Source organism: Somniosus microcephalus, chromosome 28 (assembly GCF_052327205.1).
Source record: "Somniosus microcephalus isolate GS21.2 chromosome 28, FLI_Smic_1.0, whole genome shotgun sequence".
Lineage (NCBI taxonomy): Eukaryota > Metazoa > Chordata > Chondrichthyes > Squaliformes > Somniosidae > Somniosus > Somniosus microcephalus.
Genome location: NC_141014.1, coordinates 17,567,734 through 17,586,007, shown reverse-complemented (window position 1 = coordinate 17,586,007; position 18,274 = coordinate 17,567,734). Strand labels below are relative to the sequence as shown.

The following is an 18,274-nucleotide window of genomic DNA, read 5'->3' as shown; positions in this document are numbered from 1 at the left end:
AGCTTGGCTGTGCTGCATCCTGTGGTTGAATAGTCAGGGCTCACACGTGAATAATGGGCAAGACACTTAGTGACAATTCAGGAGACGGGGGCGCGGGAAATTTACGCCTGGACAGGTTGAGATTGTGACTGGCGAGAATCGGGACGGGGGTATGAACTTTTGGAATGATGCTGGGAAACTAGAAAGTACAAGTCATTGGACAATAGCTCCTCACTGAAAACCCATGCATAGAAACACAGAAGATAGGAGCAGGAGTAGGCCATTTGGCCCCTGGAGCCTGCTCCCCATTTAATGAGATCATGGCTGATCATCCAAATTCAGCACCCTGTCCCTGCTTTCTCCCCATATCCCTTGATCCCTTTAGCCTTAAGAAATGGACAATCAGTGTTGGCAACAGGGCAAACAATACCATTCAAAAACAAAATGCAAAAACAACAAATTTCTCTTGCCAACACTATTTGCTTTGGGTCTGGCGGATCCTATCGAGCTAATCGCATTGCAATTTCTTCTCCAGAGCCCTCCTGCTGCTCAATCTCTTCCTCCCTCCCTGCAAGAGCAGCTTCTCCTTGAACCTCTGGTCTTCCCCGGGTGCAGTCTACACAGGGGTCACCCCTCCTCAAGCCCTGCCCTCTCTCCCTCTCTATCTCTCTCCTACGTGCAGAGAAGCCACTTCCTCACCAGGCATGTGATCGCTGTCGTCAGCTCGAGTAGGGGGTCACTTTCGAAATCTTGCTTGTACAGATCACCCGCCTCCTTCCTCCTCCTCCTCTGGCCGCCCGGACCCGACTCAATCCAGAGCCCCAGCTTCTCGGGGCTGATGCAGCGGCGAGATGGCCGAGCCCCAGCCGGACCCCCACACTCTCTGCCTCTTCGATGTGGATGGCACCCTCACCCCAGCCAGGCAGGTAAGGCAAAGACAGCCCTTGCGAAAGGTCACTGCTGGCCAGGATCTCGGGCGGTTACCCATTGCAGCTTGAGCTGAAGTGTCCCTTCTCCTGGGTGCTCCTGGTCGCTGGCTCCAATGCTCAGAGGAGTGGGAGTGGGGGACTTCAAACCCAAACACACCAAGGCACCTTTATGTTTTAAAATGCTTGCACCGATCCTCTCAGAAGCCCCGCTAAGACTTTATCGAGAAATCTCAGTGGGTGGTCACTCCTCGTCTCTGAGTAAGAAGGTTGTGTGGTTCATAGACCCACCCTTGTACCAGGGACTTGAGCAGAAAAATCCAGGCCGACACTCCCAGTGCAGTGCTGAGGGAGTGCTGCGCTGTCGGAGGTGCCATCTTTCGGATGAGACGTTAAACTGAGGCCCCGTCTGCGCGCTCAGGTGGATGTAAACGATCCACTATTTCGAAGAAGCGCAGGGGGTGCCCTGGCCAATATTTATACCTCAACCAACAACACTAAAAACAGATTATCCCGCCATTATCACATTGCTGTTTGTGGGATCTTGCTGTGTGCAAATTGGCTGCCGCGTTTCCTACATTACAACAGTGACTACACTTCAAAAAGTACTTCATTGGTTGTAAAGCGCTTTGGGACGTACGGTGGTTGTGCAGTTGTACAGGGCCTTGGTGAGACCGCACCTTGAGTATTGTGTGCAGTTTTGGTCGCCTTATCTGAGGAAGGATGTTCTTGCCATGGAGGGAGTGCAGCGAAGATTCACCAGGCTAATACCTAGGATGGCAGGAATGACGTACGAGGAGAGATTGGGTCGATTGGGCTTATACTCGCTGGAGTTTAGAAGATTGAGAGGGGATCTCATCGAAACCTATAAAGTTCTGTCAGGCCTGGACAGACTAGATGCAGGAAGGATGTTCCCGATGGTGGGGGAGTCCAGAACTAGGGGTCATAGTCTAAGGATAAGGGGTAAGCCATTTAGGACTGAGATGAGGAATTTCTTCACCCAGAGAGTGGTGAACCTGTGGAATTCTCTACCACAGAAGGCAGTTGAGGCCAATTCATTAAATATATTCAAGAAGGAGTTGGATATATTTCTTAAGGCTAAAGGGATCAAGGGATATGCGGAGAAAGCAGGGACAGGGTACTGAGTTTGGATGATCAGCCATGATCTCATTAAATGGCGGAGCAGGCTCGAGGGGCCGAATGGCCTACTCCTGCTCCTATCTTCTATGTTTCTATGAAAGGCGCCATAGAAATGCAAGTCTTTATAATGTAAAAGGCTAATTGCCTTTATTTCAAGTGTGCTGGAATACAAAGGGCTGGAAGTTTTGTGACAGTTGTACAAAACTCTAGCCAGACCCCATCTGGAGCATTGCGTTCAGTCCTGGGCACCGCACCCCAGGAAGGATACACTGGCCTTGGAGAGGGTGCAGCGCCGATTCACCAGAATAATACCTGGGCCTAAAAGGGTTAAATTATGAGGACAGGTTGCAAATAATTGGCTTGTATTCCCTTGAATAGAGAAGATTAAGGGGTGATCTAATTGAAGTGTTTAAGATGATTAAAGGAGTTGATCGGGTAGAGAGAGAGAAACTATTTCCTCTGGTGCGGCGTGCAGTCCAGAACAAGGGGGCAGAACCTTAAAATTAGAGCCAGGCCGTTCAGGGGTGATGTCAGGAAGCACTTCTTCACACAAAGGGTGGTGGAAACCTTGCCCCCAAAAAGCTGTCGAGGCTGGGGGGGTCAATTGAACATTTCAAACCTGAGATTGGTAGATTTTTGTTAGGCAAGGGTATTAAGCGTTACAGAACCAAGGCGGGTAGATGGAGTTAAGATACAGATCAGCCATGGCTCAAGGGCTGAATGGTCTACTCCTGTTCCCAGGTTCCTTCCTAGACCATGGGCACATTGTCTTCTCTTCATTTGAAAGGAACAATCCTATAAGTTTTAAATTGTAGAGTCTGATTTTGGTAGTTAAATTGAATACGAAACTAGTTGACCTCCCACGGCGTTGCTCCCAGTTAGTGCCGAGCCCGAAGGGCAGGTTCTGGTGTTATCTTCGATGGGCATTCGCCCGCTCACTGACCTCTAGCCCCCGCTGCTCAAGTTGGGGGCTTGACTCTCACACCTGCCACACCAGTCTCTCACACGCTGTGTTACTGGTCCCCACAACGGTAGCCGGGAGGGCCGCCGCTGCCTCTAGTTTGTAATCTGATTGTACCAACTGAACCAATCAGATTACAAAGAGGAACCTGACAACCGACAGTTGTAAAAACTTTACACCGAACACGAGCAACAGACAAGGTGCAGCATTGATTCACTGGGAGTTTCCCAAGGACGAAGGAGTTACAGTTGTAAAGAGAGACTTGAGAAGTTACGATTATTTTCTTTGGAGTTTAGTAGGTTGAGGTCTCCAATCATTATGTGGGGATAAATGTGTCAGCTGTGGCTCAGTGGGTAGCACTCTCAGTTCTGAGTTCCAGAAGGTTGTGTGGTTCAAACCCCACTCCAGAGACTTGAGCACAAAAATCCAGACTGACACTCCCAGTGCAGTGCTGAGGGAGTGCTGCACTGTCAGAGGTGCCGTCTTTCGGATGGGACGTTAAACCAAGACCCCGTCTGTTCTCGCAGGTGGACGTATAAACAATCCCATGCCACTATCTCGAAGCGGAACAGGGTGTGCAGGCTAATAGTTAGCCCTTAATCAAGACCACTAAAAAAAAATGTCATTGCTGTTTGTGGGAGCTTGCTGTGTGCAATTCGGCTGCTGTATTTCTTACAGTACAACAGTGACTACACTTCAAAAAGCACTTCATTGGCTGTAAAGCACGTTGGGATGTCGTGAAAGGCGCTATAGAAATGCAAGTCTTTTAATAATGGTAGATTGTTTCCACTGGTTAGTGAGTTGGTAACAAGAGGGCATGAACTTAAAATAATCGCAGAGAGGAGGGCAGCGCCAACCTCCTTTACACAGAGGCTGTGGAATCATCCATGGCTGGAGCAGAGTTCGTCAATCCTTATAAAAGCAAATTGGATAGGGGCCTGAGAAAGATGAGCATTAAATGGTACGGGGTATGAGGAGGGTGGGATTAGACGAGGTGGCTCACTTGAAGAACAACACCGGCACAGATTTGATAGGCCGAATGGTCTGTTTCTGTGCTGGAACATTCAGTGATTCTATGAAGAAGAAGTTAGTGGGTGAGGATAACCCGATAGACATTGCCTACCTGGATTTTCAGAATACCTTTGTTAAGGTACCTGACAATAAGTTACTCCACGGCGGGTACGGTAGCACAGTGGTTATGTTACTGGACTAGTAATCCAGAGGCCTGGACTAATAATCCTGGGACATAAGTTCACATCCTACCACATCAGCTGGGGAATTTTAATTCAATTAATTAATTAAATAAATCTGGAATAAAAAGCTAGTATCGGTAATGGTGACCATGAAACTACCGGATTGTCATAAAAACCCATCAGATCCACTAATGTCCTTTAGGGAAGGAAATCTGCTGTCCTTACCCGGTCTGGCCGATATGTGACTCCAGACCCACAGCAATGTGGTTGACTCTTAACTGCCCTATGAAACGGCCTAGCAAGCCCCTCAGTTCTGTTAGAAAGACGTATCACCACATGGACTGCAGTGGTTCAAGAAGGCGGCACACCACCACCTTCTCGAGGGCAATTAGGGATGGGCAATAAATGCTGGCCTTGCCAGCGATGCCCACATCCTGTGAACGAATGGAGAAAAAAAGGTGGAATTAGCAGGAAGCTGCTTGCTCGTTGACATTGCTACCAATGATCTGCTTGGAGACCGGTTACCATGGGTGTGCCGCAGGGATGGGTGCTCGGGCCTTTGCTCTTCACCGTCTATATTAATGACCAAGGTGGCGGGGGAATGAGCCACAAGTTTGCGGATAGTTTTAGGACTGTGGAGGAGATCTCGATGTCGTAGAGGAATGGGCCCATGTCTGGCAAATGGCGTTTCATTTCGCGAAGTGCAGTGGGCAGGACCAACCCTAACCATGCCTACACCTTAGTTGCAGCGAAAGAAAAGGATCTTGGCATCATAGTTCATTACTCTTTAAAGGTTCACGTGAAACTAATACTGGACTGCATTCACAGGAGTATCCGTTACAAAACGTGGAATCATAGAATGGTACAGCACAGAAGGAGGCCATTCAGCCCATCGAGTCTCTGCCTGCTCTTTCAAAGAGCAATCCAGTTAGTCCCACTCCCCCGCTCTTTCCCCATATCCCTGCAATTTTTTCTCCTTCAAGTATTTATCCAATTCCCTTTTGAAAGCTACTATTGAATCTGTATCCACTCAGGCAGCGCGTTCCAAATCCGAACCACCCACTGCGTAAAAATGTTTTTCCTCATGTCGTTTCTCATTGCTTTGTCAATCACCTTAAATCTGTGCCCTGTCGTTACCGATCCTTCAGCCATTGGAAACAGTTTCTCTTTATTTATTCTATCTAAACCCTTCATGATTTTAAACACCTCCATCAAATCTCCTCTTAGCCTTCTCTGGTGTAAGGAGAATAACCCCAGTTTCTCCGGTCTATCCACAGGGAGGGAGGGAGAGAGGCGTGGAGAGAGAGAGGGAATGGTGCCCGGGGAGAGAGAGAGAGAGCCGTGGTGAGGGAGAGAGAGAGGCACGGGGTGAGAGAGGGAGAGAGGCAGAGGGAGCGAGAGTGTGTGGAGAGAGAGAGGCGCGGGGAGAGAGGGGCGCGGGGGGAGAGGGGCGCAGAGGAAGAGGGGCGCGGGGGTAGAGGGACGCGGAGGTAGAGGGGCGCGGGGGGAGAGGTGTGGGGAGAGGATTTGCAGCTCTCCTATAATAAGCGTCGTTATCCTGGGGACACGCAGCAGCTTGCAGCTGGCTCTTACCTCAGCACTCGCTGACTCAGCTTCCCACTCACCTTCATAGCTGAGGTGGGAGAAGACGATGAAATTCAGTTCTTATTGTTAAATATCACTCGACTAGAAACATAGAAAAATAGGAGCAGGAGTGGGCCATTCGGCCATTCGAGCCTGCTCCGCCATTCAATATGATCATGGCTGATCCTCTATCTCAATACCATATTCCTGCTCTCTCCCCATACCCCTTGATGCCTTTTGTGTCTAGAAATCTATCTATCTCCTTAAATATATTCAGTGACTTGGCCTCCACAGCCTTCTGTGGTAGAGAATTCCACAGGTTCACCACCCTCTGAGTGAAGAAGTTTCTCCTCATCTCAGTCCTAAATGTCCTACCCCTTATCCTGAGACTGTGACCCCTCGTTCTAGACCCTTCAGCCAGGGGAAACATCCTCCCTGCATCCAGTCTGTCGAGCCCTGTCAGAATTTTATACGTTTCAATGAGATTCCCTCTCATTCTAAACTCTAGTGAATACAGGCCTAGTCGACCCAACCTCTCCTCATACGACAGTCCTGCCATCCCAGGAATCAGTCTGGTGAACCTTCGCTGCACTCCTCTATGGCAAGTATATCCTTTCTTCAGTGAGGAGACCAAAACTGCACACAGTACTCCAGGTGTGGTCTCACCAAGGCCCTGTATAACTGTAGTAAGACATCCTTGCTCCTGTACTCAAATCCTCTTTCAATGAAGGCCAACATACCCTGACATTGCACCAGACCTCAGTGCAGCTACATCACGAAAGGCCAGTTTCTGAATTGTCATACGACTCGTACTGAAATAACACCGATGTATAACACCCATCTAATTGTCCAGTGTCATTTACTTGTTCTATCGATCACCTATCAGTTTATCAGCTAGTTTTATTTTACCTATTACAAATCGGGCTTTTCACCATCGTGCGTGTGCAGATTTGACCGCAGATTAAGTAGGTAATATTTAGAGTTGTCTAGTAAACTGCAGGAGGGCCCAAACCGATCCTTTGCACGGCATTCCCGCCCAGTGGGGGCCGGAGAGGGAGGGGTTGATCAGAACAGTCTGCTGAATATTAACTGTATGTCCTACAGCTCACCCTGCTCCCAGTTGCTTGTCCTGTGACCCATGAGCGACAGAGACAATAACATTTGCTTCATGTTTTTTCTTTAACGTGCGATCGATGATAGAATCAGCAGCTGCCCCCCCGGACCCTCGGCGAGTGTGGCAGTGGGTATCTGATCAGTGCTGAGCCGAGGGTACAAGGCTCGACTCCTGTCGAACAAGGTCCGATTCATCCTGAGATCAGCCAGGGCAGGGGGTAAGGGTGGTACAAGTGGCCTCAGGACCCCTGGCTTAGGGGTAGAAAGTTGTCCATGGTCTCGGTTCCTGCAACATCTGCTGCAAAGTTCAAGGGTCAAGAATAATGGCCATTTGGGAGTGACACTGGGGGGGGTGGGGCTGCTGTACCTCAGCAAGAGTCAGCACCTACAGCAAGGGGGGGTGGGCGGGGGAGGAAGAGGAGTGAGGAAGTGAGGAAATCCGTCTGGGTTTCAGCTCCTGATCGCTCGGCAGTGATTCCCTGCTGGAAAGTGTGGAGGTTAGGTCAGGTCAGGATTGGGCCTAGTTGGACCTGAATAGCCTGCCGGCCCTCGCTGTCTAGTCTCACGTGGGAAGAAAGGCCACGTGTGTGAGGTACTGGGCTGGCTAAGGGATCGTGTCCCACACCCCATGACCAATCATGTAACTCCCCTGCCCCAGCAAGTGTCAGCACCTTCAGAGGACGAGAGGAGGCCTCCCCTGAAGGCCCGGACTCTTGCCCGGGCTACACTTCCACGCTTCCTGGTTGTCCTCCGTGTGGCTGCTCTTCACCGTGTAATCCAAGACGATGAGTCGGAAGGCCGGACATTGACCTCTGAGAGTGTGTCACAGAGACCGATCACGTCCTGATGTTCACACACGCACACTCTTCGCCTAGTCCCCCACCATCAACATCCTGGGTGGGAGGTCACCATTGACCAGAAACTTAACTGGACCAGCCACATAAATACTGTGGCAACAAGAGCAGGTCAGAGGCTGGGTATTCTGTGGCGAGTGTCTCACCTCCTGACTCCCCAAAGCCTTTTCACCATCTACAAAGCACAAGTCAGGAGCGTGATGGAATACTCTCCACTTGCCTGGATGAGCGCAGCTCCAACAACACTCAAGAAGCTCGACACCATCCAGGACAAAGCAGTCCGCTTGATTGGCACCCCATCCACCGCCTTAAACATTCACTCCCTCTGCCACTGGCGCACCGTGGCTGCAGTGTGTACCATCTACAAGATGCACTGCAGCAACTCGCCAAGACTTCTTCGGCAGCACCCCCCAAACCCGCGACCTCTTCCACACAAAGGCAGCAGGTGCATGGGAACACCACCACCTCCAAGTTCCCCTCCAAGTCACACACCATCCTGACTTGGAAGTATATCGGCCGATCCTTCATCGTCGCTGGGTCAAAATCCTGGAACTCCCTCCCTAACAGCACTGTGGGAGCACCTTCACCACACGGACTGCAGCGGTTCAAGAAGGCGGCTCATCACCACCTTCTCAAGGGGCAATTAGGGATGGGCAATAAATACTGGCCTTGCCAGTGACGCCCATATCCCAGGAACTAATTTAAAAGAGAGAGAGCCGCTGCATGGCGATCAGGAGCAAGAGCCCTGTCTCCCTAATCCAAGGACACTGTTGAGTGTAGCTCACCCGCCCCCATCTACTATTGCTCCAGTTGCGATCAGGAGCCCTGGCTGATTTTTTCCCTTCCAACATGTGCGGCTCGCTAACACAGCCAAGTCGAACGCTTACCAGAGAAGCCAAGAGAGACCCCGAGCCCCACCACAACCAGTCAGAATCGGCCACCTTTTCTAACACTCTTTCCCTATGTACTTACAGAAAATCGCCCCCGAGCTGGACGAGTTTTTCCAGGGACTGAGGAAGAAGGTGAAGATTGGTGTCGTGGGAGGCTCAGATTACGTCAAGATAGCAGAGCAACTGGGGGAAGGAGAGGAAGGTAAGGCCACTTGGCTTTGGGCCATGGTGGCGTGAGTAGGAAGGTCCCATGGGCGAGAGTACCAGCCCTGCCATGTTAGCCAGGTGGACAGACTGATACCTGGGATGGCAGGAATGATGTATGAGGAGAGATTGAGTCGATTGGGCTTATACTCGCTGGAGTTTAGAAGAATGAGAGGGGATCTCATTGAAACTTATAAAATTCTAACAGGACTAGACAGACTAGATGCAGGAAGGATGTTCCCGATGGCGGGGGAGTCCAGAACCAGGGGTCACAGTCTAAGGATAAGGGGTAAGCCATTTAGGACAGAGATGAGGAGGAATTTCTTCACCCAGAGAGTGGTGAACCTGTGGAATTCTCTACCATAGAAGGCAGTTGAGGCCAATACATTAAATATATTCAAGAAGGAGTTAGATATATTTCTTAAGGCTAAAGGGATCAAGGGATATGGGGAGAAGGCAGGGACAGGGTACTGAATTTGGATGATCAGCCATGATCTCATTAAATGGCGGAGCAGGCTCGAGGGGCCGAGTGGCCTACTCCTGCTCCTGTCTTCTGTGTTTCTATGACAGCTGGGGGGCACCACAGTGGCTCTCGGGATATATTGCCAGCGTTCAGAAGGGAGGCCATCTCCTTTCTTCAGCTATTCCCCCAGCCAGAGGAGCATGTCGATGGTCTGGTCTGGCCCGAGCACCGTGCCTTTGTGATTTACACACCTCGCCTTCCTTTCCCCGCAGTCATTCAGAAATTCGATTACGTCTTTGCTGAAAATGGAACGGTCCAGTACAGAGATGGAAAGTTCATCACAAAAAAGGTAGGTTCATAGTTCAAGGAGGTGATGCTGAGCGAAGGTCGGACGGTCACCTCACCGCCATTACAAAACCGCCCAGTGCCCAGTTTCACGAGTCACTAATGCAGCACCTATTCCTGTTTTGTATTAAATTAAAAAACAGAAAAATGCCGGAAACACTCGGCTGGTCGGGCAGCATCTGTAGTGAGAGAAACAGAGTTAACGTTTCCGATGGTCTTTCATCAGAACCTATTCCTGTTTTTATTAATCCCCTTTCCTCACTGTGCTGAACAGAGTGGATATCGGGCTCGGCTGTGATGCTGTCGACAGTCGAATAGCCGATTGACGCTCTGTCAAAGCTCACACATAAAGACTGGCCATTAGTGTCAGCTGTGGCTCAGTGGGCAGCACTCTCGCCTTCTGAGTCAGAAGGTTGTGGGTTCAAGTCCCACTCAGGAACTTGAGCACAAAAATCCAGGCTGACACTCCAGTGCAGTGCTGAGGGAGTGCGGCACTGTCAGAGGTGCCGTCTTTTGGATGAGACGTTAAACCGAGGCCCTGTCTGCCCTCTCGGGTGGATGTAAAAGATCCTATGGCCACTATTTCAAAGAAGAGCAGGGGAGTTCTCCCCGGTGTCCTGGGGCCAATATTTATCCCTCAATCAACATCGCAAAAACAGATTATCCGGTCATTATCACATTGCTGTTTGTGGGAGCTTGCTGTGCGCAAATTGGCTGCCGTGTTTCCCACATTACAACAGTGACTACACTTCAAATGTACTTCATTGGCTGTAAAGTGCTTTGAGACGTCCAGTGGTCATGAAAGGCGCTATAGAAATGCAAGTCTTTCTTTCTTTGTGTGATACAGGAGAGCGGTCAATGCCCAGGGAAACTTATTCCAGAAAACGTTAGCAGCTGCAAAACAGGGGAGGGGGGAGGGGGGGTGGGGGCGGAATATAAAAAGCGGGGAATAAAAGTTATAAACTCGCTAGACTGGGTCCTGAAACAGAACTTGGAGTGAGCCAAATGTCAGTGGCGGTATGGAATTTGTAGGATACTTGGAATCTATGGAGTGCAGAGCCTGTATGGAAGCTATAAGCTGCATAGACAGCTTGGTATCTACAAGATACATGGCCAGAATAGAGTGTTGAGGTTATCGTTAAGCAGTGTGGAATCTATTGAATACAGGTGCTGCTTAGAATGTGTAAGACACAGTCAGTATAGAATATGCACCATCATCGGTGTGGAGTCTATAGGATACGCTGCCAGTACACAATCTATAGGGCACTGTACCGTTGCGGAATCTATAGGATACACAGCTGGTTTAGAATCTATAGCATCCATGGACCGTGCAGCATCTTCCAGATATATTGTCAGCATAGAACATATAGGATACAGAGCAGATTCAGAATCTGTGGGATACATAGTGTAGAAAGTATAGGATACAGAGCAGATTCAGAATCTGTGGGATACATAGTCAATATAGAACATATAGGATACAGAACAGATTCAGAATCTGTGGGATACATAGTCAGTATAGAACATATAGGATACAGATCAGATTCAGAATCTGTGGGATACATAGTCAATATAGAACATATAGGATACAGAGCAGATTCAGAATCTGTGGGATACATAGTCAGTATAGAACATATAGGATACAGATCAGATTCAGAATCTGTGGGATACATAGTCAGTATAGAACATATAGGATACAGAGCAGATTCAGAATCTGTGGGATACATAGTCAGTATAGAACATATAGGATAGCGCATGATGTGGAATATATCAGATACATTGTCAGCATAGTACCTATAGGATACAAAGAAGTGTGGAATCCATAGGCGACATTATCGGTGTAGAACCCATAGGATGCACAAGGGATGATCGAATCTACAGGATATATCATCAGTAGCAATGTAGATCCTATAGGACGCAGAGCTGGTGTCGAATGTATAAGATCCAGTATCAGTATAAAACCCACAGGATATAAAATCTACAGGATACGACGTGAGTATAGCACCTATATGATGTGTGATTAATATAGATTCCATAATATAGATTCCATCATCATAGAATCTAGAATACAGGGGGAATATAGAACCTATAGGATACAGAGGGTGCACAGATTGTTTTGTATATGCTGTCAGTCGGGAACCTATAGAATGCAAAGCTATTGTGGATTCTATAGGATGCACTTATCGGTATAGAACCCATGCAATACAAGCTGGTATAGAATCTATAATGTACACTTTCAGTTTAGAATGTATGGGTTACAGAGCTGGTATAGAATCTATAGGGTGCAGCACCAGTACAAAATCGACACAGCGGCAGCTCATCTGTATAGACAGAGATCCCAGGTTTGCTGAGTTCGCTGGTCTCGGCGGGGATTGTGGCGGTGATGCGACACTTGACTCCTGTACTAGGGGGAGGGGACAATCAGCCAGCCCACAATGCAATAGCCTGCCGACACGCGCGCGCGCGCACACCCCAATGTTGACCACCTGGGTGAGGTATGGAGGCTGCTCGATGCCTGTGGAACTGTGTCCCTCTGCCGTTCAGGGGGTCGAGAATGAGGGGCCATAGATTAAAGATTAAGGGGAAAATTGGGTGTCATTAACATCGCTAATTTTAGCCCCCCGAAAAAACTAGCGCCCCCCTCCGCCTGAAATTCAGTGGTAGCGCCCCAAGCAGGAGGCGGGGCGCTACTGGAAGCGTTCCACCTCCTTCCTGGGGCGCTACAACTGAATATTGCGGTGCTACATGCAACAGCGCCAAGCGCGTTGGAACGTAACGCCGCGTCATCGCAGGCCTCCCCTTCCTGATTAAAGGGGAGGGGCCTAGTGCAGCGTGAACCGGGGCCCTGCTGGACCACCGGGGAGCGGGGTGCCGGAAAAAGAGCCCGGCATTCAAGAGGAATACTGGGCTGAGTGACCGCGGCCGGCACCCCAAGGGAAAAAAGGGGAAAGGGGCAGGTGCTGGCAGTCGGCCAAACAAAAATGGCCGCCCGACACCTGCCCCTTTAACTACCGCAGCTGCAAAAACGCCCCCTGACCCTGTCGGACAGATCGTCCGGCGGTAGGTCAAGGAGCGCGGCTGGGGTGCGAGCGGGGCGCTGCGCACAGCGATGACATCACCGCCAGAGGCACAGCGCCGCGGGGCGCTACCGGCTACCGCCGCCGCTAACCTCCCGCTGAATTTCATGGGAGGCGGCAGCGGCGCCGCGCCCGGGCGCTAACGAGAGGCGCAAATCAACCCAATTTTACCCCCTTAGAACAGAGGCCAGGAGAAACGTCATCACACGGGGCGGTGTGGGGCTGTGGCGTTCACGCCCCGGGCTAGTACTTGTGGAAGATCAGATTGGAGAGGTGGATAACGGAAAAGGACATGAAGGGATATGGGAACAGGCTAAGTGGACTGGCTGGACTGAATGGCCTATTTCCGTGTTGTAACATATTTCGATGTATTTAACCAGGAATCGGAGTCCTCAGGACAAGGGAAGAAAACTGGGGAGTAAAAATAGGCAAAAGGAATCTCCATGGAATGTGGGAGATGAGATGCGGTATTGCTGCACGTGTCAGAGTTCAGCAGCCTGGGGTCAACTGGGCTTTGCATTTTAGTTGCATGTTCTGTTTTCAGATACCCTGTTCTAACCAGTGCACCCACCTCTGCCCCTCCCTCTCCCTCACCCTCGCTCCCTCCCCTCCTTGCCCTCCCCGCCTCTCCCTTTTCATCCTCTCCCTCCCCACCTCTCCCTCCCCACTTCTTCCTCCTCCCTCTCCCTCCCCCACCTCTCCCTCCCCATCCTCTCCCTCCCCACCTCTCCCTTTCCATCCTCTCCCTCCCCTCCTATCCCTCCCCCTCTCCCTCCCCACCTCGCCCTCCCCCTCGCTCCCTCCCCTCCTTGCCCTCCTCTCCCTCCCCTCCTCTCTCCCTCCTCTCCCTCCCCCTCGCTCCCTCCCCTCCTTGCCCTCCCTGCCTCTCCTTTTCCATCCTCTCCCTCTCCCTCCCTCCCCGCCTCACCCTTCCACCTCCCCTCCTCTCCCTCTCCCTTGCTCCCTCCCCTCCCCTGATTCTGTCCCTCAGGCTATCCAGAACTACCTGGGTGAAGAACTACTGCAGGATCTGATTAACTTCTGTCTCAGTTACATGGCTGTCATTAAACTCCCTAGAAAGAGGTAACAGCACTGAAACCCAACTGGCTGGTGCGGAATGCGGGGGTGGTGGTCGTGGGGATCGGGTGGGGGGTGTGGGGGGGTGAAACGTGGGGAGTCGGGTGGGAAGGGGTGTGCAGGAGCTGGGAGGGTGGGAAGGGAGGTGATGGGTGGGGGGCTGGGTGAGAATGGGGGAGCTGGGGGGTTGTGAAGGAGGATGGTGGGAACGGTGGTTGGGTCTGGGGGCATGACCACAGACCTCATTTTGCTTCTTGTAACCCTCTCCTTTGCTCGCTTTCCTCCCCTCGCCCGTCAACCACCAACTGAAGAGACTCGAAGGACCAGTAAGGCCCAACGAGCTAATGTTCTGCTCAAAATACCGGCCCCCAAACATCGCTCCCAGACTCTGACTGAAATCAGTGGCGATAATCTCCCCCAGGGGCTCAGAGGTAACGTCTCCGGGGGAGACTATCAACTCGCCGGCTGGGAATAAAACTGGATACGGATCAGCTCCGCCCACTCCCTCCGTGAGAAAGACAAGTTTTAGATTGCCCGCCCCCACATTATAGGAACAACTTGGATTTATATAGCGCCTTAAACACAGTTGACGTAAGAAAACTACTAGCCACTTGGTCTGAGTATTAAACAAGGCTTTAATCAACGTTTCACAACATGGCGGTCTAGTTGTCCTTCACTAGTTCCTGTTTACAAAATGTCCTGAGCAAGCTGGGCCCGTGCCCGAGTATTTATACTCTCCCTGGACAGCGCCGCCAGCAGGCCGCCCAGTATTATTTCATAAGTCATTTCTACATGAATGACAAGATTCATGTCAATAGTAAAACATCCCAAGGCGCTTCACGGGGGGGCAATTATCAGAGGAAAACCTGAAACCGAGCCACATAAGGAGATATTAGGACAGGCGACCAAAAGCTTGGTCAACGGGGGCAGGTTTTAAGGAGCGTCTTAAAGGAGGAGAGAGAGGCGGAGAGGTTTAGGGAGGGAATTCCAGAGCTTAGGGCCCAGGCAGCTGAAGCACGACCGCCAATGGTGGAGCGATGGAAAGTGGCCGATTCCTATAACAGGCAGCCGACCCACTCCAGCTTTACGCCCAGGCGCCATGCTGAGAATCTACCCCTTCCATCTCTGGGCCATCGTGTGCCAGGAAGCCGCGACCATCGGTCTGTGCCACGTCAGCTGGTTTTAAGGGAGTGGGTGGTGGTGTTAGGGGGACAGCGGGGGGGTGGGGGAAGCTGAGAGAGACTCCTGCTGCACAGTGCACACGGTTGGAGATCGGGCGATGATGAGTTCAGGTCCGTCTGCAACCTTCCCGGCAGCTGGTTGACAGCTGGTAACTGGGTGGGAAGCATGTGGTGAGAGCTGCAGGAAGCTGAGCGGAGCCTGTGGGATGGTACCCCGGTTGGGAAGGGGGAAGGCCGGGGCGGGGGGGGGGTGGCAGTCACTGCTTTCGGGAGGGGAGGGGAGTTGAATAATGTCAAAATAAATCAGTAGAGTTGCTCGGGACAAGCCCTGAAACCTGGAGCCACTCCACAAGGACTGGGTCTCCATAAACCTGAATCTTCATCGTCGCTGGGTCAAAATCCTGGAACTCCCTCCCTAACAGCACTGTGGGAGCACCTTCACCACACGGACTGCAGCAGTTCAAGAAGGCAGCTCACCACCACCTTCTCGAGGGCAATTAGGGATGGCCAATAAATGCTGGCCTTGCCAGCAACGCCCACATCCCATAAAAATGAATTTTAAAAAAATTACCCCAGTTTTATGGAACAGGCACGATGGCCCAAATGGCCTCCTTCTGTGCTGTATCGTTCTATGATTCTATGATAACCACAACCAGGAGGACTTTCCGTTCCCCGGCTCTGAAGTATCTGCCACTATGACTGGACACCAACCTCATGGTGATTTAACGTGGGGAGGGTCACGGTGACCACATCTCATCGCATTAAGGAAAGAGTGAAAGGAATACTTAAAAAAAAATAAAAAATGTGTCTGCCTAGACTTGAACAAAAACATGGGAACAGGAGGAGGCCATTCAGCCCTTCGAGCCTGTTCCACCCTTTAATTAGATCATGGCCGATCTGTACCTTAACTCGCCTTATAACTGATTCCGCCTTGGTTCCGTAACCCTTAATACCCTTGCCATCACCCCTGATCGGCCTGGCTCTAATTTTAAGGTTATTCCCCTTGTTCTGGACTCTTCCCCCCCCCCCCCCCCCCCCACCAGAGGAAATAGTTTCTCTCTCTCTACCCTGTCAAAGTCATGGTTCCTTGGGCCCAGTTATGGTTCTTTGACCCCAGTTATGGTTCTTTGACCCCAGTTTTGGTTTCAAGGCCCCAGTTATGGTTCTTTGACCCCAGTTATGGTTCTTTGACCACAGTTATGGTTCTTTGACCCCAGTTATGGTTCCAAGGCCCCAGTTATGGTTCTTTGACCCCAGTTAAGGTTCCAAGGCCCCAGTTATGGTTCTTTGACCCCAGTTAAAGTTCCAAGGCCCCAGTTATGGTTCTTTGACCCCAGTTATGTTTCGATGGCCCCCAGTAGCCCTCCATTACCTCACCAAAGTAATCATTCTTCACATGTTGCCCTAGGCAGCAAGTGCTGATCATATCCTTATCCGTCTTTCTGACAGGGGTCAGTGGATAGTCATGGAGACCAGGAACCCTGGCTGATCTGGCCTTCCCATAACCCAGAGGCCAGTGTTACACCTCTAAAGCTACTCTGGGTGAGATCAGCTTAATCAACAAAGACTGACGATGAAATGTGGGATCTCCCCACTCTTAAAAGATCCCACGGCACTATTCAAAGAAGAGCAGTGGAGTTCTCCCCGGTGTCCTGACCAATATTGATCCCTCAATCATCAGCACTATAAGAGATGAGCTGGTCATTATCTCATTGCTGTTTGTGGGAGCTTGCTGTGCGTAAATTGGCTGCCGCATTTCCCACATTACAACAGTGACTACGCTTCACAAGTACTTCATTGGCTGTAAAGCGCTTTGGGACGTCCTGAGGTGGTGATAGGCGCTATAGAAATGCGAGTTCTCTCTTTCTCTCTAAAGCTCAGACCAACATTGGTCGGTTGATTCACCAACCAGGCCATCGGGGAAACTGCTGTGTTAGTATTTTGCCCCAACGCCCAATTTATTTGTTCATCCCTCTCCTTAGGCCCCGGCACCGGTGCCCCACCAGTGGGGTGAACAGGTGACCGGTTGGCATGGCGCTAACTGGTTGCTGGAAGATGTTGCACGGTGGCATAGTGGTTAGCACTGTTGCCTCACAGCGCCAGGGACCCGGGTTCAAATCCGGCCTCGGGTGACTGTCTGTGTGGAGTTTGCACATTCTCCCCGTGTTTGCGTGGGTTTCCTCCGGGTGCTCTGGTTTCCTCCCACAGTCCAAAGATGTGCGGGTTAGGTTGATTGGCCATGATAAAAAAATTGACCCTTAAGAGTTAGGGGGGATTAAATACGTGGGGTTACGGGGTTAGGGCTTGGGTGGGATGGCTGTCGGTGTAGGGACCGGATGCTAGGGTTTGGATGATCAGCCATGATCTCGTTAAAATGGCGGAGCAGGCTCGAAGGGCCGAATGGCCTACTCCTGCTCCTATCTTCTGTGTTTCTATGTTGCCCGGGTGGGCCCCCTCGGCTGGGCTCTGCCTCTTTCGCTGTGAGGAAACTCCTGGCCACGGGTCAGACGATGCCGGTTCCCACAGGCCATCAAAGTCATGGTTCCAAGGCCCCAGTTATGGTTCTTTGACCCCAGTTATGGTTCTTTGACCCCAGTTATGTTTCCATGGCCCCCAGTAGCCCTCCATTACCTCACCAAAGTGACCCCTCTGCCCCTATCCTTTTTTTCACATTTTTTTTCCTCTCACATGGCAGCTGTCTTTCACTCTGCCAGTGCCATTTACACCTCATCTAGAGCCATCTTTTGTTTCTTAACTTGTCCCATTACCATCTCCTTTTGCCTCGCACCATCTCTTAATCTCTCCTGCCTCCCACCCTATCACAGACCTTCCCTTTTGTTCTTTCCTCCCCTCTCCCCGGCCCCCTACACTTGCTTAAAAAACCTGTTCCATCTCCAGTTTTTTTTCCAGTTCTGACGAAGGGTCATTGACCTGAAACGTTAACTCTGTTTCTCTCTCTCTCCGCAGATGCTGCCTGACCTGCTGAGCATTTCCCAGCATTTTCTGTTTTTATTTCAGATTTCCAGCCTCCGCAGTATTTTGCTTTTGTAGTAATCGGACCCCCCCACCCACGACCCCCGGGGCTGGCAACAGCCACTGACGTGCTGTGGAACGCTCTCTTTCAGGGGCACCTTCATCGAGTTTCGGAATGGGATGTTGAACATCTGTCCCGTAGGCAGAAGCTGCACCTTTGCGGAGCGCATTGAATTCTCTCAGATTGACAAGGTAACGCGGGGTGAGGGGGGCGGGGTGAGAGGGCGGGGGGGGTGCAGTGCGATCGCGCCTGAGTT

At 50.9% G+C, this 18,274-nt stretch overlaps 1 protein-coding gene across 4 annotated transcripts in view; it reads left to right on the top strand.

The window, feature by feature from the left end:
• The first annotated feature begins 643 nt into the window (after positions 1-643).
• pmm1 (phosphomannomutase 1) overlaps positions 644-18,274 on the top strand; it is a 44,091-nt gene continuing 26,460 nt past the window's right edge. For 3 of the 4 annotated variants that reach the window (XM_085969555.1, XM_085969557.1, XM_085969558.1), the window contains exons 1-3: positions 8,853-9,656; positions 13,718-13,809; positions 18,110-18,209. In XM_085969555.1, coding sequence (XP_085825681.1) covers positions 9,348-9,656; positions 13,718-13,809; positions 18,110-18,209 — 501 coding nt within the window. In that variant the 5' untranslated portion in view covers positions 8,853-9,347. The other variant, XM_085969556.1, reaches the window with a different exon arrangement.